The sequence below is a fragment of the Heliangelus exortis genome, chromosome 2, assembly GCF_036169615.1.
Source record: "Heliangelus exortis chromosome 2, bHelExo1.hap1, whole genome shotgun sequence".
Lineage (NCBI taxonomy): Eukaryota > Metazoa > Chordata > Aves > Apodiformes > Trochilidae > Heliangelus > Heliangelus exortis.
This window is the reverse complement of record NC_092423.1, coordinates 76,554,025-76,579,302: the sequence shown is the minus strand read 5'-3', so window position 1 is coordinate 76,579,302 and position 25,278 is coordinate 76,554,025. Positions and strand designations below refer to the sequence as shown.

The 25,278-nt window shown below is 41.3% G+C and overlaps 1 protein-coding gene across 1 annotated transcript in view; it reads left to right on the top strand.

Moving 5' to 3' along the window:
* Nucleotides 1-22,908, top strand: part of FBXL7 (F-box and leucine rich repeat protein 7) — a 175,888-nt gene extending 152,980 nt beyond the window's left edge. The window contains exons 3-4 of the mRNA XM_071736647.1: nucleotides 13,181-13,792; nucleotides 19,885-22,908. Of these exons, the coding sequence (XP_071592748.1) occupies nucleotides 13,181-13,792; nucleotides 19,885-20,621 (1,349 nt within the window). The 3' untranslated portion in view covers nucleotides 20,622-22,908. The remainder of the gene's footprint in view (nucleotides 1-13,180; nucleotides 13,793-19,884) is intronic.
* The last annotated feature ends 2,370 nt before the right edge of the window (nucleotides 22,909-25,278 follow it).

Here is a 25,278-nt window from a genome sequence, read left to right as displayed (position 1 = left end):
CTAGAAGCCCTTTTTTATAAACTACTTTTTTTTTTTTCCTCTCTTAGCCTTTCCTTGAAGTCTCGTTCAAATAAGGAGAAGATGAAGTCATTGCTATAATCTGTAGCATAGAACATGGCACTGTAGCCTAGTGCTATATAAATGGCTACAGTGCCTTTTCTAGAACCCAAGACTCATTAACATGAACCTTAATTGTCAACACCTATCCTGTAAATGCAACCTTATCATCACTTTGCTGCTTAAATATCATAGTAGTATACCACAGCTTTGTTCTCCCTGCAGCTTAACGGAGTATAACTTTTACCTGTTCTTTGTGGCAATCAAACTTCTGAAGCTGGTCTTACAAATAAAGTGTCAGTTGAACTGAAGTAGTCTGAGTGTGAATTCACTTGGACTTCTGTAACAGTTCAGTAGCTCAGGTAGTCTGTGCTCACAAGCTGAACATCGTGCATCCCACCAAGAAACTTGTAGCCTCAACACTGCAGAGGAGAAATTGCACTTTTGTTGTACTGAGGTGGAAGAGTAGCAGTACACTATGCTGCTCAGGAGTTCCAGAACTGAGGCTGGCAAATGCTGTGTTTCAAACTTGATTTATAACTTACAAAGAACTTCAGTATATTCAGTGCATTATAGGGGAAAAAAGATAGCATCTTGAGGAATGTTCACGTTGCAGTGAACTTCATCCTCTCTTCTCCCAAAATGGAGAGATGGTCTGTATATTAAGAATCAAGATTACAAAATCTGTAAAGTATGTACTGAAAGAAACTCAAAAAAGTTGTAGCAAGGGCATTGCTTCTCAGCACAAAGTGTGCTAACCTGATGGAACAAAGTGGCACGATTTTGCTGATGAAAATAAACATTGATGAATAACTCACTGTTATTCTGTCCTTCATTTTTCATGTGCTCTGACAAATTCTTTCAAAAGGAGTTTTCTTTCTCTGTTTTAAAAGGCAAGAATTGCTGACAAATCAGAGCTGGCTGATGATGGAGGGTGTGAAAGTCCTTCAGTCATCTTGTATAAACAGCAGCTTAAAGCAGAATTTTCTTCATAGATTAATTCCTCTAGTGTTGTGGTTTGGATTTTTTTTTTTTTTTTTTTGTCTCACTGCTCACTGCTTCTTCTGGATGTCAGTCCCAACTGACTGTCTCAGCATCCTATGCCTTGACCTAATTGTTTACTGTATGCTAATTCTTAACCCTCAACTACAATGTTTTCTCTTAGTCTCAAACTTTGCTACTGCTTCTTCTTATGTACCTTCTCAAGTACAGCAACTTTTCTATCACCTCTGTCTTTTATCTATGATAAGATCATAGTATCTATGGTACTAGTGTATCATTTTTAATTTTCAGCTGCAGAGGTCAAAATTGCTTAACCTTTTCACTCAAAATATGCAAATTAACACATTTATTGTGATGTTTTCAGGAGGGTTTGCTTGCTTTAAGTAGGCATAGTTTGTTTCTCCATGTGAGGCCTCAAAGAGAAGAGCTGATGACTTCGGCTGAACTGGTAATTGCAGAATAATTGAGGTTAGAAGGGACTTTTAGAAATTGTCCAGTCCAACCCCTTGCTCAGAGGTGCTTTGAATACAATGGACAGGACATTGTCCATTCCAGTTTTGAATATCTCCAAAAATGAACACTCAGGGCCTCTCTGAGCAAACTGATCCCATGCTAAACCATTCTCACAATGAAAAAAATTCATTTTAGTTTTTACCTACTCTCTCTTGTCCCTCCACTGAGTACCACTGAGAAGAGCCTGGGTCCATTTTCTTTGCACCCTCCTTTCAGGAATTTTTTATAAGATTCTCCTGGGTGTTCTCCATGGCAACCAATCCCAGCTCTCTGCCTCTCTTCATGTCAGACTCTCCAGTTCCTTGAATGTCTCTGTGGCATTTCACTGAGCTCCTTCCAATGTGTCTCTCTTGTGCTGGAGAGCCCAGAACAGGTATTTGCATTCATTGGTGAGATCATCTTGCCAGGTTAATTTTTCTTCTTGGGCTCTGTCAAGAAAAGGGTCTTTGCCTTTTGTCAAGATGCCAAATATTTCTTGATTCTGAATGCTGCTACTTCTGCTCTGTCTTTAAGTCTACTCTGAGATATCTCCATAATCTGGTGATCCTAAATTTGAGGACAAATGTGAAATTGCATACAGAGCTGGAAAGCAGTGAAGGTGTTTGGTACAATTAGGTTAGATTAATATAAAAAGGAGGCTAAAGGATTTAGATAATGCCAGAGTTCATGCTTTGAATACTAACTTTTTCAGTGATTGTCTAGACCTAAACATTGCATTCTCTATTTCTGCATATTGATTTTGATTTAGTGAAATCAAACCAACATAAAACTAATTCACAAATAGGCCTGTATATCTTGGCTCAGGAAATTGAAATCACAATGAATTGAAAAGGAATTATTACAGTCAGTTAATATTTTATGCAAAATGGCAAAATTATTTATCACAGCTTTTAGTAGACTGGGAAGTTATTGAAGTTGGCATAAATATTGAGTGATGAATTCTTGATTTACTTGCATTTATGAATTCCCGATTCTCCTCAAATGTCAGAATACCATATGCTATTGCATAGAAATAGCAATCTACAATTTATACATCTCAAGTCGCAGACACAGCAAGTGGGGCCCCAGATGACAGGGCTGGGTTTTAGAGGATGCTGATGCACAGCTTTTTAAGTTGTAAGTACCATCTGTTTTGACACAGTCTGGGTCTGCTTCACACTGGTGGTCAGGAGTCCACGTAACTTAGTACACTTGGGCTTGAGCCAGTTCCATTTGCTAGTAGGTAAAAGCAACCAGTGACCACGTCTCTTTCCTGGTTTAACTCCTGAATTTCCCCTAAACAAATTTTTAATCCTTATAGTTCTGAGTCAGCATTATGTGCTTGCTCAGTGCATTGCTGTATGAATATTGTGTAACAGAAGAGGGGACTGCTGACTGTCACTCCAGGGCTCTTATAACATGAAGTGTTTATTATGAAAAATCCTTCATTTATGTATCCTTGTTAGAGAGGCGTTGGATAAATTAGATTCTGCCATTGTCCTGGGTTTCTTCTTTGGAGGCTTGTGTTTCTTTTCCTGTATAGCTTATGGAGTGTTCCTCTCACTGGGGTCTCAGAGATGATTCTTTGGGGAGCTGGCTTTGACCAACTCTTTGCTGAATGTATTCCTTTGTATGTAAGCATCATGGGAGTGTTGTGGATTTGTAAGAAATGTAAAACTGCAGATTAAATGAAGTTTTCTGTTGTTCCTTCAGAAAGCCCTGGAGATGAGCTTTGCTTTCTCTGTTTGGCCATGTGTCAAAAGAGAGGAGGGATGCAACCCTAGGAAAGAGGTATTTTCTCACAAAAAAAGTGAGGGCTTGCCAGAATGCTAGCAGGACCCTTGGAAGGACTCTTATTACTGGGAAAGAAAATAAACATTGGACACTGAATTGTAAATGGATCTGCACTGATCAGGAGCAGGTGTTGAAGGCTGAACGTCAGTTATGATTTGCACAGTTCTGCTGATTTTCTGTAATCCATGGCCATCCTACAGAATCCAGTTCTTGATGGAGTTCCTTTCAGTCTGAAAAAGCTTTAGTCTGGGAGTAAACACTTCTGCTGATTTGTAAAAGACTGGAAAACTTACCATCTCCATGTAATTCTCCTACAGGATTGAAAAGAGCTCACCTAGCTCACCCTAAAGTGAGCAAAGATATAGAAACCAAGCAGTTTTTATGGAAGAGGGTCATGTTCCTTTTTTCGTTGGCATTTTTATTGTTGTTTTATCACTCCTGTTCTGATAATTTAGCTGGTAGAGGGATATGACATGTACCTGTGGAGTGGAGGAGAGGAGATGACTGTTCATTCCATTGCACCAGAAGCCTGAGGCTTCATCTGCTTTGGTGTATGACTCCTCAGCTGGGACATTTGGTGGGCACTGGCAGCTATCTCACAGGACAATGCAGAAGAAGCTGGGCTAAGCCAAGCTGAGTTGGGATTGGCTTTACTTTTTCCACCTGTTTAGGGAAGGTGTTTTTTTTAACCTAGCTGCCTATCTAAGCCTCTATATTTTAACCTATATACTTCAGGGAGGATAGTTGAACTATTCTAAATTACGTTGATTTAATAATAGAATTATAGAGCAATTTTTATTGAAAGGGACCTTTATGATCATATAGGTCCACCCCCCTGCATGGACAGGGACATCTTCTACCAGACCATGTCACTCAGAGCCCCACACAACTTGGCCTTGAACATTTCCAGGAATGAGGCATCCAGAGCTTCTCTGGGCAACCTTTTCCAGTATCTCACCACTCTCATTAAAGATTTTTTCCTAATGTCTAACCTAAATGTACCCTCCTCCAATTTCAAGCCTTTGCCCCTTGTCCTATCACTGCATGCCCCTGTCCCTCCCCAGCTTTCCTCTAGGCCCCCTTCCAGTACTGGAAGGCTGCTAGGAGGTGTCCCCAGAGCCTTCTCTTCTCCAGGCTGAACAACCCCAACTCTCTCAGCCTGTCCACATAGGAGAGGTGCTCCAGCCCTCTGATCATCTTCATGGCCCCACTCTGGACTCACTCCCACAGCTCTGTGTCTTTCCTGTGTTGGGAAGGCTTTAAATCTCTTGCTACGGTTCCCACTTCTATGTAGCCTGTTGCTTACTGTTTATTTCTCCAATTTTGGAGGTCAAATTCTGGTTCCCCTATTAATTTTAGATGCAGTCCTGTCGGAGAACTTTTACAATGCCAGTACTTGATTATAAAAAATAATGTTCTTTTATATTAATCATTCAGTTTTGGTGAATAATACTGCTGGAAACAGTAATTCTTAGGAGAATTACATGTCTGCTGTAGAGTTTGCAACCAACTTGATGCACATCATTTTGATTACCCAATAAAGTGATTATATTGTCATCTTTCCCCAGAGGAAAGTGTTTCTCTGCATTGTATATAATTTTCCACTTAGAGCAGCACTCATCTACCAAAATTGCATTTCAGGGTTCTGCTGATCCTCTTGGTTTTGATCCACATGAACAACTGGAGATTATTCTCTCACATAAATTTATTTCCGGATGCTTGGCTGGAAGTTGTACAAAATAATGCAAACTGTTTCATCTTTTATTCCAAATTATCCCATTTTTGAGAGATTAAAATAGCTACAGCTGACTGGATTTCTGAACTTTGAAGCCATTAGGCATTTGTTCCATTTTACTGTACAAAGTGGAAAGATACATTTGCATCAACACAAACTTTGTCATAAAACACCAATGTGTTCATCTACATTAGCATTTTAGTTCAGGTCCAAAGACTCATTTTTGAAACAACTCTCCCCTCAGTCCCTGCTTACTGTGTTTTAGTTGGCAGCACAAGTTGTCTGAGCTAAGTTACTCTCAGGTGAAACTAAGGTAAAAAACATATTCTGGCAGGACATCTAAAGCACCAAAGACAACCCCTACTGAGCATTCAGATTTGGGGATGAAATTAGACATTGACCAAAACCTGATACCCATTTCCCAGACCAGTGGTTGCTCTTTCTGTGCTTTAGTCCTTGCTAGTGTAGCTCAGCTGGAGGAGCTCTCTGGAATACCACAAGGGGCTGGCACAGGATCTGACCTGGAGGAGTTTAAGAAGGGCTTGTACTTAAGCATGTATGGAATTCATTTTGGGGTCAGGTATTTATTGAACATGGAAAAAAAGGCACCATCCCATCGTGTCTGTGTGATTTCCCACCAATGATGCACTGGCATACCCATTTCTCAGAACTGATGTACCAGTATCATCAGTAGTACTGAAGGCAAGATTAAGATGCTTTGACTTCATAAATTAATATATGGATTACTACTTTTTTTTTTTTCCCCTCAGTCTTCATATTTTTAGCTCTGTTAAAAAAGTATGGGAATAGAAATTAATTCTTGCCAGGAGGCCAGGGACAAAGTCAGTAGGGGGGAAATTAGTTCCAGCCTTTGACAAATGCATTGTAAGGAAAAATTATTTGCTTAATAAAAGAATAGTGGTTACTTCGCTTGCAGTGCTATTTGACTTAAAGCATCTAGTGTGAAAATGCCAGGAATGCAAGGTCTCCAATTGTGTGTGGAGGAGTTTATAGAGTAAAGAAAACTAGAGCTTGACATCATAGGGAAGTTACACTAGTATAATCCAAGGTGTAAAATGTCACACAGAAACTACTATAAAATGGCTTCAGATTTAAGTTAACGTATCCCTCTTCCACATGGTCTTGTAACAATTCCTCTAGTCTTGTACAATAGGTACAGTTTCTTATTATATTCTAAAGAAAGGTTTTTTTTAAAGTATAAGAGGTTATTTAAAGTTCTGTGGAACTTCCTTCCAGGAGCATGTGGATGTGATTACTTCATGAGCTCCAAGGCTGCTCATTCTTGTACTGAAAGATTAAGTTTTGTTGCAGGTCTTTGTTCTCAAAAAGAGACTTGTATGACATCACAGGATAAGAAGTCAGTTTTCATCATTGTCAAAGTTTTTTGTTCCTTTGACCTTACTTTTCAATGTAATTTTCTGTGTTGGTAAGAATAAATTGTCTGGTGAGAGGGAAACGGTAGCTGTAGCCTATCTCAGGTTTATTTAGACATTTGTTTATGTAGACAGTGAAATGCAGACTAAGTTAAATCATCATAAGGTGACCACCCAAAGAAAACAGTATACTGCATAGTTAATACTTTGCCAACTGTGATGATGTTGCAAGAAGGACCCTTTAGGGATTTGCCCTGCTATGCCTTACAGTATTTGTTAATATGTTGCTAGACTTTCCATCCCAATCCTGAAGCCACCTATTTGAACTTCCTTGAGAGAAAATTACCAATATACAGAGGAATGGGTTGATATTTATGACACGGGACCAGCACTTTATTTAAAAAACTGAAAATGAGCACAATTTGAGGTTTCTTAGTAGTCAAAATGCTCATGAAAAAGTAGAAAATTACGAAGAGTGGAAACATACAACTCTCTAAGGAGACAGGTGTGGGGAAGGTGAATAGATTGTATAAACATGAATTAAGAAAAGAAATGGCCAGGCAGCTGTATGGCACATGGAAGTGCAAGCAGGATGTTGAATCACATGCTGAACGCATCAGCTTTCAGAGACTTCTGAAATCTGGAAGGTCAACAACATGGTTTCTGTGAAATATAGGTGGGAAGGACTCCTCTTTAGATGCTGATGGTGAGGTGCAATGGTGTGTGTTGTATTTTAAGAGAAATGCACACAGATTGGAGAAAATTTAAAGGAAAACTAGGAGAAACTGAGCATATTAGTGACATGATTAGGAAGGAAGGGCTGAAGTTTGTTCAAATGCATGTGAGAAATCCTTGCAGGAAGAGTGGACACCTCTCATTCTTCACAGTCACTAGGAGAGGGACAAGAAGCAGCTTCTTGCATGAGCTGGGCAAGAGGACAAACACAGAAACTTGAAATGGTGACAACACTGGAACAGGAACCTCAGTGAGCTGTCCCTTGAAATTAAGAACAGGGCAGACAGGCACATAGGGGATGGCTTAAGTGTTCTTGGTGTACTTGGAGAGAGACGAGAGAGCTCATCCAACTCTGTTTCTCATTCCATATGTTCTTGATTGTAAAAGATTGCAAAATCACATAGGTATCTCCACCAAGCAATCTTTTTCCTTTGGCATACTTGACCACTGTATCCCTGCAGTGTTTTGTTCCAGCTGCCTCTTCACTACCACAGGCTCTCTGGCTTCTCCTATCCTCCTGGAGCTGGGAGAAACTTTGGTCATTAGGGTAACTTAGCCTGAGAGAAATGCCTGAGGATGTTTGCAATGTGGAAGAAACTCTTTTGTAGGAATGTTTTTCTGAGACTTCATCTGTGCTCGGGGCTTCAGAAAGCAACGACCCTGTTGTAGCCTGCTATCCTAGCTAACTCCTTTTCCTGATCTCCTTTATGAGCACACAGCCATATTTTATATCTCTCAAGTTCACCAGCCTCTCCTTGAATCAGCCCACAGTTTTCCCCCACAGAAGCCTGTTAGCTGCTTCTGTTCCCCTTGGCACTGTAGACTGTAGCTGCTACAACCATTAAGCTCCCACATTCTGCAGTTTCTAAAAGGAATACTTCCTTGGCATGCACCAAGTTGATGATATCGTGCTAAACATGTGAAGCCTGTTCCCATATTGCACTTAGTAAAGTATGTAAAATATACAGAACACTGTTGTTGAAGAGATGCTAAGTAAGTGATGTTCCTATACTATCTGTAAATGCTTTTTGTCCACATTATTTTGTATCTAACATTTTGACCGAAATGCCTATTGCTTTTTTCTCAGCTATACTAACTTTTCAGAGCCTGAACATAGTTAAATTTAAATCTTGCTTTAGTTTTGCTAAAAACTTTAGTGATTACAGCAGATGAAGACAAAGGATCCTTTTTAGTTGTTAGGTAAGAAACTGAAGTTTGATTCATATTTACTAAACTTTTCATTTTGATTGTATTAACTTGAGGAGCTTGGTATAGGATTCACTTTTAAAAAGGTACACCCGTAATACCATAGTGAAAGGTGTGGTTGAATGGAGCCATGCTTTAAGTATGGAAAATGCTTCAGTCTTAAAAAATCCATGTTTGGGTCTGGACATGGAGTGTCTCATGTTAGTGTGCATTCCTGGACTAATGAAAATAGAACATTTTTTTCTCTATATGTTTCCGAAATCAGAGACTGCGTGTTGTTGTCAATGCCAGAAGGAACAGGGAGTAGATCTTGGTTTAAATCACAGAATCACCAAATCACATGGTCTGGAAAGGACCTCTGAGACCATCAAGTCCAACCCTTGATCCACTGCTGCTGTTGTTACCAGACCATGGCACTGAGTGCCACATTCAGTCTCTTCTTAAAAACCTCCAGGGATGGAGAATCCACCACCTCCCTGGGCAGCCCATCCCAATGCCTGATCACCCTCTCTGTAAAGAATTTCTTCCTAATATCCAACCTAAACCTCCCCTGGCAGAGCTTAAGTCCATACCCTCTTGTCTTACTGATGGTTGCCTGGGAGAAGAGACCGACACCCCCCCCCTGGCTACCCCCACCTTTCAGGTAGAGAGTGATGAGAATTTAAAAGGCTCTTTTCCCCCATATGTATGTATTAATTGGGAAACAAACTTGTGGGGGAAAAAATCCTTTGAAATAAGCCAGATTCCTATTGGAATAAGAAAACTCCCTCCAGTGCATTTTCTCCGTCTGTGTCAGCTTTTATAGTTCTCTTTCTGGCAGGCATCATTTGAGATTTCTTTAAAGATTGTTAAGAAATTTTCTCTTACATCAACAAACAATTTTCAGAGCCCAAGTAAAGCTTTAATAAAAAGCATCTTGCACCAAAAAAAATGGCATTCAGGGAGGGAAAGGGGTAAAAGAGGTAGTAGTGAGGGAAGCACAGGACTGCTTTCTGATTTGAAATGCTTGCACATGACATGTATGCATAAAGGTGTGTATAGAGAATGAAAATCGGTTACTTCATTTCCACTTGCAGGATTGTGCTTATTAATGTCACACTGTCATTAAGTTGCCCTGTCTTAGACTGACTCAGCCTGTTAGCTTGCATTCACTTAAAGGTGACAAACAAAATTCGAAGGAACCCCTAGGGATTCAGATAGTGCTATAGGAAGCCCCTCCTAACAATACTTTGAAAAACCTGGAAAATGTACAGTAGACCAAGTTTTGAATGCTAGCAGAAAGCTTTCCAAGTTTATACTGGCAGAAAGCTCTTGGACTCACCTGCTAATTTTTTCTTTTCCCTCTAGGGGTGTACAATGAACAGTAAGCAGGAATACCTCTGTACAGAGTTTAGCTGAGCTACCAGCAAATTCCTGTCTGAGAGCATATTGCATTACAGGCTCAGCAGCATAGTAATGCTCTCTTGACTCTCTTGTTTAAACATACTGACAACATGACAGTCTTTTACCAAAATACTTTGGGGTGTGGAGGTGGGATGTGTGTGTATGCGTGTGTAGGTGTCTGTCTGGAAGCCTGTGCTCAAAGGTGAAGGGAGCAAATTTCACATGACACACCTTGAGGACTTATAGTAAAGGAAATACAGGATGCACATCTGGAACTGCTATACAAAGGAGAGAAATTATTATAGAGCATGAAGCAAGCACGAAGCATACCCGTGAAGCAGAAGGTCAAACCTTTTTTAGCTCTAGGTCTAAGTTAAAAACCACGTTTTGGTAATTCACTATGCATTCAGACTGTCTAAGGTATTGGTTATTTGCAGAGTGCCCAGGAGTGATGAAGGAACGCCATGTTTTATCCAAAAGGAGTGGATATTAGCTGTATTAGCTTGGTGCTTTGATCACCAGAGGAGGGGGAGAGAATCGTGGATCATGAAATGCTTTTTTATACTTTAGTAGGAATGGAGAGTAGGGAAGGGTGTAACCCTGCACTGATTTTTAGGTGTTTTCAACAGTTTTCAAAATATTCTGGAAGATTCACTTATAGGAGATAACTATACCCATATTACTAAGAATTGTTTATAGCAGATGTTAAAAAATGAAACCTTTTGCTTTTGATTTTAGGCCATCTTTTTAGCAGAGTAGAAAGAAGTATTTGTTCTGTAGGTTTTATCTGTATCATTTTGTTTAGCCTTTTTGTGCTTGTGTGAAAACCAAACCAAAAAATGAAACAAAGTAAAAGGAAAGGAGAGGAATCCACGATGCCAGATATATGTATTAATTGAAGAAGATACATGCAGCACTTGAAAAACATGTATTCTTTTATATTAGAAGCATCCTTGCCATAAAACCTCAAGAAAAGAGCAAAAAGTAGAAGCCTCAAGTCTGCCCCATCTCCTGCACAACTTCAGGCACTGTCATTGGTTTTGGTGATAATGTGAGGGTGGTAATCCATATGGAAAGTCCTTGTTAAAATTAATTTAGAGGACTGTTGCCTAAGTGGTCTGTGGAGCAGGTGCTTGTCTGCAGGAGCCTGGCTGCTGCTGGTGTTTTTGTTTTGTTGTTTTTCTCCCCAGCTGTGAATCTCATTTTTAAAATACCGGCATATCCCAGATGCTTTCCAAATAACGCTCCTCTGTGTAATTATTTGGAATAGCTGCCAAAGGGGTATTAGGAGGTCTCAAAGGGGAGCAGAGTGTCTGCAAAACCCACTCTGCATTAAGATACAGTTCCTCCTCAAAAATACACAAATTCCTGGATTATGTCCACATAGCCAGAACATAGACTCGGAAGCTGTGAAGAAAATGTTTTTCCTGTCACTTGCTGAAATCCTGACTTTCTGTCAAAGTAAAACAAGATACTGAAAGAGAAAGAGAGAAGTAGGTGGGTAGTGTAGGTTTTTCCTTCACAGGGTGAGATGACTTTCATCTCTCTGCTACTGAACTAGGTGATCTTGGGCAAATTGCTGGATTTTGGGTTCTTCAGCTAAATAAATAGTTATGCCTCTCCCTCTTGCAGGCATGCTGTCAAAATGCAGGTCTGTGGTTGCTGCTGTTGTAGCTAGTGAGATCAGAGCATGCCTGTGCCGGGCTAAGTTAAAAGCTTGATTGGGAAATTCCTGTGGAATTCACTGATCAAATTAGTTCAAAATTTATTTAATTTGGTGATCATATTAATCTAAAGTGTATCTACTTATAAGCTATGCCTAAACCCAGATTTGGGCAGGTTTGTTAAATGTATTTCTGGTTCTACCCTGCTTAGCTCCTATCTATGCTGTCCCAGTCACCAAGCTGTAGAATTGGTGTTACTTAAGGAGATGGCTTTGCATGCTTCCTTGAAATGTCTGAACATGGAAGTGATAGTAGAAGATATGACAAGGAGGAAAGCCTGATGGTTTAAAACTAATTTTCTTACTCAATTCATGGTACTTGTTATTCTACTGGCCACTAGACTCTGGTTCTTGTATTAATCTCTGGATTGTGCTTTCTTTCATAAATAATTTCTGTTGAGATCAGTACTGAGAGGTCAGAGATGGAAGGAGTGTGCTTAGCAGCAGCATTCCTCTCTCATATACTGGTTGCATCATGAGTAGCATACTGCTGATGTACCTCAGGGTCTCTAAATGTACTGCTTATGGCATTCACTTGACTATCAATATTATATCCTAGTTGTCCTCTAGTCTCTTGCTTGCTTTGCTTGGAGAAATGAGAGCGGGAGTGGAAATGACTTGTAGGCCAGAACGTCAGCACAGAGGGAAAATAATTGAAATGACTGGAAATGCAAGCTTTCTAAGTAGCAGAGGCCCTCTATATTTGTGCCTCTTTTTTTGCCAGTGAGGTGAAATAAAGTAGGTAAATAAGTAGTAAATTGTTTGGGGGGACTTTTGGAGGGGTTGAATGCTTGCAGTGTTACAATTAACCTCAGAAAAAAATGCATGTAGAAGTTGTGCAACAGCTCTGTAACAAGTTTCCAGGCATGCTGTTTCCTCACCACTTACTTTTCTGGGCTTGCTTTTTAAAATCCAACTGAAGTTCACTCTAGTCCATCGACAAGAAGTACTCTCTGCATGCACACGTAGAGGCACAGCCAACCCCCTTTCAAGAACTAGTCATTGGGCTCTTGGCTGAACTGCTGAGTCTCATTTTCCATGAATGAAAAATGCACCTATTTAATGACACAATGAAAATAACTGTTCAGGGTTGTACTTTTCACACCTGCCCAGGCCTGGTGAAGAAAGTAGCAGCTGCTTTGTGATCTCTTCTTTGGCCTCCCACTGAATGTCTGAAGGAGCTGAGAGGTGAAGGGCCACAGCATTCCCACCCTAACAGCTCACTGCTGCCTAGGTAGTGCCAAGGATATGGAAAGTTACTCTCTGTTGCAAAAGGCTGCGATTCAAATGTACTTGTTTCTTGCAGTGTTTAGTTGACAGTATAAAGAATTAAAATTCCTGGACTTCCACTGCCACCTTCTCTTCCTTATGGGCCTCTGACCTTGCAGCCCCTCCTTTGCTAGCATGACTGACAGCACAGCTAAGGGGTGCATCTCTGTCAGGTACCCAACACTGAAGCAAAGAGTGTTTCTAGACTATGTTTTCTGATTGTTTTTAAAATACATTTCCTCACTCTCACTGGTAAAATTGACTGTTTAACACCCCACAAACCCTGAAGCCTCTCGTGTGCTATGAACAAATGTGCTAGCAGGCTGCTTTGCTGCCCAGAGCCCTTTGTCTGCTCGCCGCTTTACTGCAATCGTGTGTTTTGTCTTCCAGACTCCGACCTGAGCATGCGGACGCTCAGTACACCCAGCCCAGCATTAATATTCCCACCGAATTCCCCCGGTTTCCAGAATGGCAGAGGTTCGTCGACATCCTCATCCTCAGTCACTGGGGAAACTGTTGCCATGGTCCACTCGCCTCCTCCGACCCGACTCACTCATCCTCTCATCCGGCTGGCCTCCAAGCACCAGAAGGAGCAGGCTAACATAGACCGGCTGCCCGACCACTCCATCGTCCAGATCTTCTCCTTCCTCCCCACCAACCAGCTGTGCCGCTGCGCCCGGGTGTGCCGCCGCTGGTACAACATCGCCTGGGACCCCCGGCTCTGGAGGACGATTCGCCTGACTGGCGAGACCATCAACGTCGACAGGGCTCTGAAAGTGCTGACCCGGAGGCTTTGTCAGGATACCCCCAACGTATGTCTCATGTTGGAGACGGTAATTGTTAGTGGCTGCAGGCGGCTCACGGACAGAGGACTCTACACCATTGCCCAGTGCTGTCCAGAACTGAGGAGGCTGGAGGTGTCTGGCTGTTACAATATCTCCAATGAGGCTGTCTTCGATGTCGTGTCACTGTGCCCAAACCTGGAACACCTGGACGTTTCAGGTAACAGGAAATGTTTCAATTCAGATGTCTCTGAGTCTTAAAGCCTGGCGAACCCCTGGCACCATCACTTGCACACTTACCCATTCTCTGTTGTCTTTTGAAGCAGGAATGCCAGGCTCCTAACAGGGTACTGGGGAGACCAGCACCACCAGAATCCCAGTGCCACAAATGCCAGCAGCATTTCTTGAGTGGCCAAGCCTCCTCTGATGGAGAGGAGCTAGCAGAGGTGGCTCATTCAAATATCATGAGTACTTTTCATAGATTTTTGCACCAAGAATCCTTACAAGGGCCTATGTTGCAGTTAGTGGCACATCATATGTTAGAGCATAACTATTAGTGCAGAAATTGTTTTATTGTTACATATGTAGTTTCTATGTAGATTTATATATTTCATCTGTAACCTAACGAGTGGCTTGAGCAAGAGCTCAGAAGCAGTGCTAGACTTTTGCCTGGATATGAAACAAAATTGTCATCCCTAGTTAAATTTTAAGGTCCCTGAATTTCTTTGCTACTTTAAGCAGACTTTGGCTAGCTACATTAATATTTTTAAAGTTTTGGGATTTTTATTTGTTTTGTTGGAGGTTTTCGTTTGGATTTTTTTGGGGGGGTTGTTGTTTTTTTTTTAACAGTTACACTGTATCATTGCAGCTGTTATGGTCAGCACAGATACTTTGGACAATTGCCCTCAGATATGCTCTGGGGATACAAGATATTTTTTCCCAAGGTCAGTCACACAGAACTTCCTCTCTGCAAATAGGTTGGCACCTAGTTGAAAGGATGCAGCCAAGTGGAGCACTGACGTAAATTTGATGTTTAATACTTATTTTGTGATCTCACTTGTTATCAGTCTGATGTTGTTATTAATCTGCCAGACCAGATTTCCCATTGCAGAGGTACTAATGGCAATAAGCAGGACAAAGTGGAGACAGGAAGCAATACTGAGTCACTCGTACTCAAAACCCTGATTTTTCCAAGGTTGCCTATCTGGTGTGCACTGTTTTCTTTTTTTTTTTTTTTCTTTCTTTTTTTTTTTTTTTTTAACTGATTTATCCAAATCTTTCACCTAGTATTTCTAGGATGGCAGTATGTCATGGAAGGCATCAAAGCAAGTATCAGCGAATCAGAATTAACCACTTTTTGTGATTTTTCTCTCTGAAAATGCCAGGTGATAAGGAGTCTCTGTCCCATTGAATCTATTCACAGTGACCTTGCAGATGAATTACTTATCTTCAGTACATCCTGACGTTAACTTCAGACTGCTAACCAGTCATTCAGGTTGAAGCATCCCCAACACCAGGAAAAACCTGCCTGTGCCTGTGTGATCTAGACTGAGAGTTGCATACTACTTTCAAGGCTGTCTGTAGCCCAGGCATATTTATGCTTTTATTACTGCATTCTCTCAGGTGGTATGGAGATTTGAATGGCTGGGTTATGCTGGGCCTAGAGAGACAGGAGAAGTAGAATTGCTGAGTTTAAGGGTGAGTTGCCTTGCCACACCAGTCTGTGAGCTGACACACCGAGTGTACCTGGGGATATCCATGTAGGTGGCTGAAAATGCTCTGGTCCACAGCTTCTGCTGATGGCTATAATACAGATCTAACAGGGGATTTTCAAAAGCAGGAAAAATAAAAAGATTATACCAAATCTTGAAATATGAACTTTTGCAATCAGTCTTCATTTGTGATTTCCCTTTCAGACCTAGAAGCTGGTATTTGTCCCTAAAAGCTCCTCAATTTGATCCAAAATGTCTAGGGGGCTTCTCTTTCTTGAATTCTGTCTCATCTGTGGAACAGGGCAGTAATTTTAATCACCCATTTTTATAAGTTGTCCTTCTTCTTGGGAGCATGCACAGGAAAAATCCTGGTTTTGAACATTTTCAGAAGTCAGGGTGTGTGAGTACAGACACAGCTTTTGCTGCATATACCTGCATATGTGAATTGAGGATTATTGATCTCTGGGGTCTTCTTTTGAGCTTGCTTTTTTGGTTCTGACATGGGCAATTATGGAGGATGTTTTAGAAGCTGGATTCTATTTTACCCTTCTTCTGTCTGGCTGAAACAAAATATATAAAAGTGCTTTCTACTTCTTTTTTTTGTTGGTCCCTGATTTTTTGAAGGGTTGCTGCACAGTGTGTCAGGGTAGGTAATGATGGTTTCTGAGAAAGTTTATTGTTCACGTGTTTTACATGCAATGTTGTACTTGGTGGCATGTGCAGAAGATGGGAAGTGATTACATCTAAGTAAATAGAATACTGTCTGCTAGGGCTCGAAGTAACCTCAGTAGTAGCAACGGCCACAAGGCAGAATACACCACAACAAACTTGCCAAGTTAAGAGTGAGTCTGATATATCTTCTTATTGTGTGTGCCAGTGATGGCCTCATTATTTTTTTTTTTAAATAAAACCAAACAACAAACAAACAAAGAAAGGAAAACAACAAAACCTAACAAAAAAACAACCCTCTCTTATCCACCCACCTGTTCTGTCCCATTCATTTTTTCTGTTCTGGAAGGTGCAAGACACCTCCTCAGAGTATCTCCTCTTGGAGTCTTATCAAAGTGTCATCTTTGCTCAGTAACAAATTGCAGAATTGGCAGGAAAGGGACATCTTCCAGCACCAGCAAAAGGCAGTTCCAGGAAGTGCTCTGTGAAGTGAGAAAATTGATATAGGGGAGAAGAAAGTAAAATTGTTTTGGTGGGCAACACATAAAGAAATGGAGCAAGAGAAAGCCTTGGTTGAGCAAATAATGAAACAGTTGGACAGATTGAAACTGTTTCTTAAAACATCACTTTGTTCATCTCTGTGGATGTTTCCTATAGAAGTGACTTATATTTCTCTTTCTCATCCTCATTTTCTCAAACAGTAGCAGTGATTTCTGGGCTTACAAACTAAAAAATGAAAGCAGTCCACATATCTGTAGCTGTAAGTCTTCCTCTTCCCAGGGCAGGGGCACAGATTTTCACCAGTCTGCGTTGTGGTATGGAGGAAAGTGCTGAAAACACTTGCTGAGCCCCATCCCAGACTGTGCCACAAGTACTTATGCAGATCTCTCTCTTACTGCCCTTTGGGTATTAAGTGTTTAAACAGAAGGTAAGACAAGAGAGAAAAGAAAAATAAAAAAGAAATTTATTTTCATAGATGAGTGTCTTAAAAGAAAAATTACAGTAATAAGATTTCAAGCCACAGTTTTGGTGCTGTACAGACTTTTCCTGGAGTTGTCTGAAATGAAGCTGAGCTCTAGGTCCTTGGGCAAAGTCTGGGCTAAACTGAGAAGGCCAAACATGGGCTAAACATGAGAAGATCAGTTCTGTAATCAAATCCAAGGAGCAGTTAGTAGGACATGCATCTGCATGTTCAAGTGGTTTGCAGGACTGAAGTGGTTCACTGATTTGTTTTTGTACTGAGCTAAAAAAGTTGGGTACACGTGCTGGTGGATAAGACTATACTTGTAGCTAGTTAATTAAAACTCAGTTTACAGTTGTACATTTAGTTAAATCTCTCTCCCTCTTGGATGGTTACCTGGCAGCAGTAACATACCAAAACCTCTAATGTCAAAAACAGATGTTCATATTAATTTTCAGAGTTTTCCACAATGTAAGGTCTGTCACTCTCAACATCTACTTTGTGGACAGATCTAGAGATATCTCTAAAAGTTTGTTGAGCTTGACTGCAAGTTATTATCTAACACACTAGCCAATTTTCTTTTTTTTTTTTTTTTTAAATCTGTTTGGAAGTTTCCCCTCCCTTTTAAAAATCAGTTATACTTACTTTATGGAAAATCCTGCTGCAAGAGCTTTGTTTTTAGCTTTTTTATTATTTAGGACAGAAAAATTGTTACAGACCCAGGAACCTGTCATTCTGCCTAAAAATCAAGCAGTTCTGTATCAACATGGACTCTTTTTTTTTCTTTTTTTTCTTTTTTTTTTTTTTTTTTTTTTCTGCTGAGACCATTTTGAATCCCCTTCCCATGAAATATTCTACAGTGTAACCAAAGTAACTAGACAAGACAATGCTTAGGTTGTCAAAACAGTGATCACTGATGTACAGTGACTCCAACCCTGCTGTGAGATTTCTGGCTCATTCACTTTCTAATTGCAGTCATCTAATTGCAGTCATTAAAGCATTTCCCCTTCTTAGATCCTCAGCAAGACAGAACCTTTTCCATGGCCTCATCAACCCTTTATTCTCCCCTGGCCAGATTTTAAAATTGAATTCTGGTCAGCATATAAAACATCAAGACTGATTCCTTAATCCTGCAACCCCCTCAGGCAAGTGCAATAGCCACAGCTGTGTCAGATCCAGGAGAACTCTGCCTAGGTCTCTGCTTCTTCTGTGGAAATGCAGCTCAAGGATGGGGACTTCTCTGGTGCATTTTGTATCACGTACTCCAAGGAACATATTCAAGGGGAAATTTTTAAACCATTAGTAATGCACTGCTTCCCTTTAGAAAAATCACTTTTCATTAATGAGTATGTATGCAGTACTTATTTGAAGGCAAATGTATTCTCAAAGTTTGCACCATAACATACCTGGATCTCCAACACAGTCTTGAAGAGAAAATTGCAGCATTCAGTTTTAAGGAAAAGTTGTCTATCAGACAAAATTATTTGCTTCAGTGTCCCAGAACTCTGGACAATTTGCCCATTTCATTGTGTGAGGCCTGAGGTAAAATATGCATCTGTTCAAAGAAATGTGAAATCTAAATTAAAAATCCAACTACAAATTCAAATGATGAATGTAGAAACCTAATTGCAGGTGACAAACTGCTTTGAGTCCATATACCATGCATCTTATACCATTTGTGTGAGCCCACTGGATTATCTCAAGGGTTTTTTTATCTTTCTGTGCTTAAGAACTGAAGCATATTCAAAGCTTCCTCTAAGTCTCCAAATGAGAACCTGTTCTGTCACGAAGTATGTGTTTGGGTCATTCAAGTTTTTAAGGTGGTCTCCATACATTTTCATGCTCTTTACTGCAGTATTTGTGCAGCATTTCTGAGCTCTAAGAAATGAGCTCACAGAGCTCTAAGGTCATCACCCTAACTTTTCTGGCTTTTCATGGGTCACTTAATTCCTGTTGGCCAGTGTTTCAGCACTACAGAAAGGCCTTGATCACTAACAGATAGACCCTCCCTTCTTCCTTGCATCTGTTTCTGGCTGTGCTAATGCAAAATGCCCAGCTGAACTTGGCACAGAGAAGAATTTCTCTTCAGGAGCTGGAGACTGACAGATTGCAGTGCAACAGAAATAGCACTTTCCAAAAAAAGATTTCATTCACCACCATGCACAGCATGGATGTTAAAAAGGGGGGGAAGTGTGTGAGTGTGTTTTTCCCTTCAATCTGAATCTTTCCTTGCAAAGTCTGGTGTTTCTGCTCTCATCCAGTTGCCTCCATTCGTGGCCAGACTTTCGCACTTGAAACAGGCTTTTTATGCATCACTGCACATCCTCTCATGCCCTAAACAGTCCTCTGGCCCCTGCTGAGTCTCCCCATTCTCCTTAGGTTACCCGAATCTCCACCCTTCAGCAAGCACATGCTCTTGCCACAGTTTTGCATCTTTCCCACATTGCAGACTTGGGGGTGGATTCACATCTGTTCCCCAAATGCTTTTTGGAGAGTGGGTGGGGTTTGTCTTTTTTACAATGGGGTTGAATGGTGCAAGAGGCTCTGATGTTGGTTTACAAACACAGCCAAGTCAGCAACAAGACTGCCTCTGGTGACAAATCTGCATTAGCTGTCATGTTGTACCATTTTCTCAAATTGTTAGTGGGTTTATACTGCACTAACATCTCATGGACTGTCCCTGGATAAACCTAGGACTGTCTTTTTGGATTTGGGATATGGACAAAATCGGTCTGTTTCTTTGCTGGTGCTCAAAATCCCGAAGCATCCTCACTGTCTTCAGTGGAGTTTATTCTTTCCTGTGGCACAGGGAAGTTCGTCATCACAGCAAGTTCAGGATAGTTAGTCAGGACGATTCTGCTCTTGCAGCACGAAGATACCTTCACCACATCCAGCAGGCAGTTTCCGCTCTTGCCGCGCGAGTGGGTTTTTTTGGGAGCTGGCTTCAACTCACTGTGTTTTTCCACTTAGGCTGCTCCAAAGTCACGTGCATCAGTCTGACCCGGGAAGCCTCCATCAAGCTGTCTCCTTTACACGGGAAGCAGATCTCCATTCGCTACCTGGACATGACGGACTGCTTCGTCCTGGAGGACGAGGGACTGCACACCATTGCCGCTCACTGCACTCAGCTCACCCACCTCTACCTGCGCCGCTGCGTCCGCATCACCGACGAGGGTCTCCGCTACCTGATGATTTACTGCACCTCCATCAAGGAACTCAGCGTCAGCGACTGCCGCTTCGTCAGTGACTTTGGCATGCGGGAGGTGGCCAAGCTGGAGTCGCGCCTCCGGTACCTCAGCATCGCTCACTGCGGCCGCATCACGGACGTGGGCATCCGCTACATCGCCAAGTACTGCGGCAAGCTGCGCTACCTCAACGCGCGGGGCTGCGAGGGCATCACGGACCACGGCGTGGAGTACCTCGCCAAAAATTGCACAAAACTCAAATCCCTAGATATCGGCAAGTGCCCCCTGGTCTCAGACACCGGCCTGGAGTTTCTAGCCCTCAACTGTTTCAACCTGAAGCGCCTGAGCCTGAAATCGTGCGAGAGCATCACGGGGCAGGGCCTGCAGATTGTAGCTGCCAACTGTTTCGACCTGCAGATGTTGAATGTGCAGGACTGTGATGTCTCTGTGGATGCTCTGAGATTCGTGAAGCGACACTGCAAGCGCTGTATTATAGAGCACACCAACCCTGCCTTCTTCTGAAAGGACCCCCCCCCTGTTGTTACAATGCAGTATTAAAAACACTGATGTATAAACACGTGCTCCCATATTCAGTAATGCTGTCTTTTCTATAGCTCACGGGAGTCAGCTTTTCTTGTATGCTGTGGGTGAGAGGGGCGGGGGGTGTGCCTAGAGGACTATTTTGTTTGCTTTTTGTATGATCACTTTTTTAAGGTGCAGTGGGGCTCCGTGGAGAGGCTGCCTTAATGCAAAAGCAATGAGTGTTCACAGTAGCTACCTCCAAAGGAAATAGCACATAATCCCTCCTTTGGAAATGCTACTAAGCTGTGCTGAATACATCTGAATTCCAGCTGTGCTCGTGAAGCTGACTATGCAATATGTGTCTTCCAGTATGACTGATAAAACATCTCCTTGTCTCCAGGTAATTTCTCTTTGGTAGTCATCCATGCTAATTCCTCAGGAAATACTGGGTAAAGTTCTTAAACTTTCTTGATTAAGGCAAAATAAGACCTTCTGGTCATTACTGAGCACTCTGCTGAATGCATCTGGAGATTGTGCCCATAACCAGTTGTGTAGGAAGGCTCACCTCCAGGCCACTCATGCATCATCCACTCCTACAGCCTTCAGTTCTGAATGGGCCCTCTCCTGCATGTGTAGAACCACCCTCTGGTAGCAGATAGGGACTTCTGGGTCTGATAAACAGTGACATGTGAAAAAGAGTGAAGGACAACGGATGAAATATTGGTGGCCTGTCAAAGGGAAAAGACAGCAAATCAGCCTGAAAAGCTGCTGTAATTCTGTGACAAGCTGAGACAACACTGTAGTACACTGGGGACTTTAAGTCGGTGTTGTGGAGTGGCTCGCATGGGGCAGTCCCAAATTGCTGTGCAGCTGTCACCAGAAAGTCTGGTTTTGTTTCTTACTCTGTCTCTTCAGCAGCTGTAGCACCACTGCAGTTGACAACCCCTGAGCAAACCAGGCACGTGCGTTGAGGTAAACTCAGCATGTGCCTTAATACACATAGAAACCCAACACTTTTCTGTGGCCTTCCAGTTCAAAGGACAGGTGGAGACTTCAAAAATAGCCTGATGTTAGGTAACATCCCACAGTGACAGAGGGGCTTGGAGTGCTGTTCACATCAGATTTAGATTTTGTGAAACCTTGTCTGTGTTCCCTCAGGCTGGAGAAACAGCTGCTGTTCAACAAGGAATCAAAACACCAGCATTACCCTGAGACACAGGGAGCCCCTTGCACTCTCGTGGTCACTCTTGCTCATGCAAGAGTGGTTTGGAGGTCCGTCCATCTCACTGCCTCCTTCTCTGGAGCGTGTGTTCATTTCATGGTTACTTTCTGCACAGTTTTCTGGCAGCTGTTTCTCTGCATTTTCACATGTAATGCTCAGATCTGAAAGCCAGACACGTTAAGGGTGATGATATTTTCAGGCAGGCCCCCTGCGCCTGACTGACAGGTGGATTCATACATTCAGCTCAAACGCTATAAATGTCTCAGTAGAGAACACAAGAAGGGAAGCACCGTGTCTGGTTTTCATAAGCAGTAGTTCCATCATCTCCAGACAACACTAATAAAATCATAGATATGAAGTGAAAATCCATATGCTCGAGAAAAAATACATAACTGCTGAGGAAATACTTGTAGCAATGCTTTCTCACGTTACAAAAAAGCAATGGTTTGGACATGTCCCTGCAGAGGGAACTTGTCCTGCTGCTGCTAAAATTCCTGTAACTTATGTATGTTCCTCCAATTTTGAGTTTCTTAACATACAGGATGTCATCAGCTCTGAATTATAAATCAGATTGTACTAAAGCAAAGAGGCCCATGGAAAATGAATTTGTCATTGCTACTACTACTGGTCAGTGAGTAATACGGGATGATGCTGCCTTTTGGCCAGTTCGTATCTCTTTGGTTTTCCTTTCTGTATTTTTTAAATTAGAGATACTTCTTCAGCAAGTAGTACGGTATATTTTATACAAGCCAGCTATACTCTCTGTTGTTTATCCTTTATTTCAAAATGGCCCCAAGGATAGTTAAAAAAATTAAGTCCATTCCTGAGGATGGTTGGATTTTGAACCATTTGCACTCTTAAAATATAAGGCCTAATTAGTAACATTTTACTGTTTATTTAAAAAAAAAAAAAAAAAAGTGCTACTTTTTCTGGCTATGCTAAATTGAGTGAATAGTGCTACATGGTTTTTAAAGTTTCTGATGTTTAAATTGGCCTGTACTGTACAAATCTCACTATAAAGCCTTAATTTGCTACCAAGAAATAAAGCAATATGTTGGTAACTGATGAGCGTGCATTGTCGTTTGCACTGATTTATTACCTTATGGCGAAAAATAAAAGATTAAATACTTGTAAAACTTTCCTTGAAAGGTAGGTAGATATGTGAGCACATCAGAACACCAGGTGGGTGAATTAAAAAGGAAAAAAAAAATAATTTATAAATTATGACCTTGCATATCTGCCTATTTAAAATTTGGCTTTCCTCATGAGGTATTTCCTAACCCTGAAACATAATCGGTAACTGGAAGTCTAAGTGAAAGAAAAAACAGTATATAAAAATCACTTGTATAAAAATTTCAGGAGGGCCTCTATTTTGGTTTAAAAGCAAGTTAACATCTTTGATGTAAAAAGTAAAATGTAATGACTGAAAGGGTAAAGCACTTACTAGTGCAGTGTTGCCTTTTGAATACCCTAAGAAGCTTACTTTGGGGAGCACTGGTGGAAAATGAATTACGGTAATTTTTTTCTAAGCCAAACATTTTTGAGTGTATAGTTTTACACAGCCCGAGCTGGCACTCTGAGACTGCTACTTATTTCAAGAAAATTTGAATTTAGCTTATTGATACAGCTTCCCTGTTTTAACATTTTTCCTGTGTCTACTTGCAAAATTACAGGACCAGAAAAGAAGCTGAAAAATAGTGCATGTGGACCTGAGTTTGCTGGGAAGGTTGTAGCATGTGAGTGATGTGTCTTTGTTTCAGTCTGGGGCTAGCAAAGGCTATAAATTTCCTGAGCAGAAACTTTGTTGATGCTTGAACCATAAAACTGGGGCTCAGGCACTGAGGCTGCTTCTGCTCTGCAGTAGCATGTGGTGATCTCATCAAAGAAAGCAGCAATAAATGGCATCAGTCAGGTTGGCATGTTGTTTATGTCTTTGGAATAATTTGTGTCCTGGAGAGAGAGGTCTCTTAGAAAAAGCCACATCTTAACTACCACGCGCTGTGATTATAGCCAAAGCTTTATATCTTGGTATTCATCCTTCTCAATTCCTTGGCTTTTGTAAAAAGAGGAACTGTATTTTTCCCGATTGCAGCATGAGATTGATATGAAGTGCGAGACTTTTGTCTTTTTGTGCTGTGTTCATCTGGCTTCCTATAAAATGCAAACCAGCTTCTGTTGGACATCTTGGACTCAGAACTGTGGTCCAGACTGTAACCTTCACTAGCAGCTTACATGGTTTCTGAAAACTTCGAGCCTTTGAACTGGAAAATTAAAAAGCTAGTGAAAGAACTAATTTTAGCATTAGGCTTGAAACAGGTCCAAACTCTTGTTAAAAAGAAATACAGTGACCATTTGGAGTGCAGACTGGCTGCCCTGCAGCTGCCAGTGTAAGTTTAAAGGGGAAAAGTTCTCTGACAGAGCTGGCACATGGTTCCTCTTCCCCCAGTGTTCTCCAGGAAAGCAACCTGCCCTCAGCTTTTTATAATTTTGTCAATTTATCTATTCATGCTGAAACTTCTCATGCTGGGCTTTGGAAATGTTAGTTGAAATGGTTCATCTGGTTCTGTAAATAAAGCTGGGAGGAAATGTCATTTTGCTCATGTTAAACTCGTGGTGACCTTTCCTTTGAAAATGGTTCATTGCTCTTCATCTCCTCTAAGGCCTTGGGAGTGAAAGTGTGAGCCTTGCCGGGAGGTCAGCTTTGGGGCAAGGATGTGTCTCACTGATATCCCAGTTAAAATTCACTCAAATATAGTTACACTGTGTGTCTTTTAACATCTTCAGCTCCCTGATCAGGGAGAAAAGGGGCACACTCAGATCTTTTGGAGGTTGTAGTTTGGCAAGGCTGAGATTTGGCAAACCAAAGAGGCGTTTATCACCCTGGCAGTGTGAAGGGGGGAAATGACCTGAAATACATGGATGCTGCCTGGAAAGTCAGGGTAGGGTTGAAAGATGGGTTTTTAAGAACTGAGACAAGGATAATGGAAATTTCCCCCCACCCCTGGAACGGGGACTGGAAATGAAATAAGAAGAGATCAATTTCATCAAGGAGACAAACTGGGGAGAAGAGAGGCAGGTTTGCATGAATTGTTGAGCAGGGACTGTTGGACCAGAGAAAGTATAAGTACGGCAGGAGCAGAAATGTGGAGAAAATTAACTGAGTATTTTTTAAATACAGTACACTCCCTTGACAAAATCTCTGAGAAAAGCTAAGAAACTGTGTCAATGAAGATGCATCAAACCTTTCAAAAATGAAATAGTAATTTTGCATTTAATGCATCCAATATCAACTTTTATATACATATATATATATATATAGTGAAGCCAGAAAATCTTTATAGGTAGAACTGATTTTACCCACAAATGTACATGGAAGCCTGAGGCATTGTCAGCCTCTTTGTCTTGTTCCTGCCTTTACACTTTAGCACGAGGTAG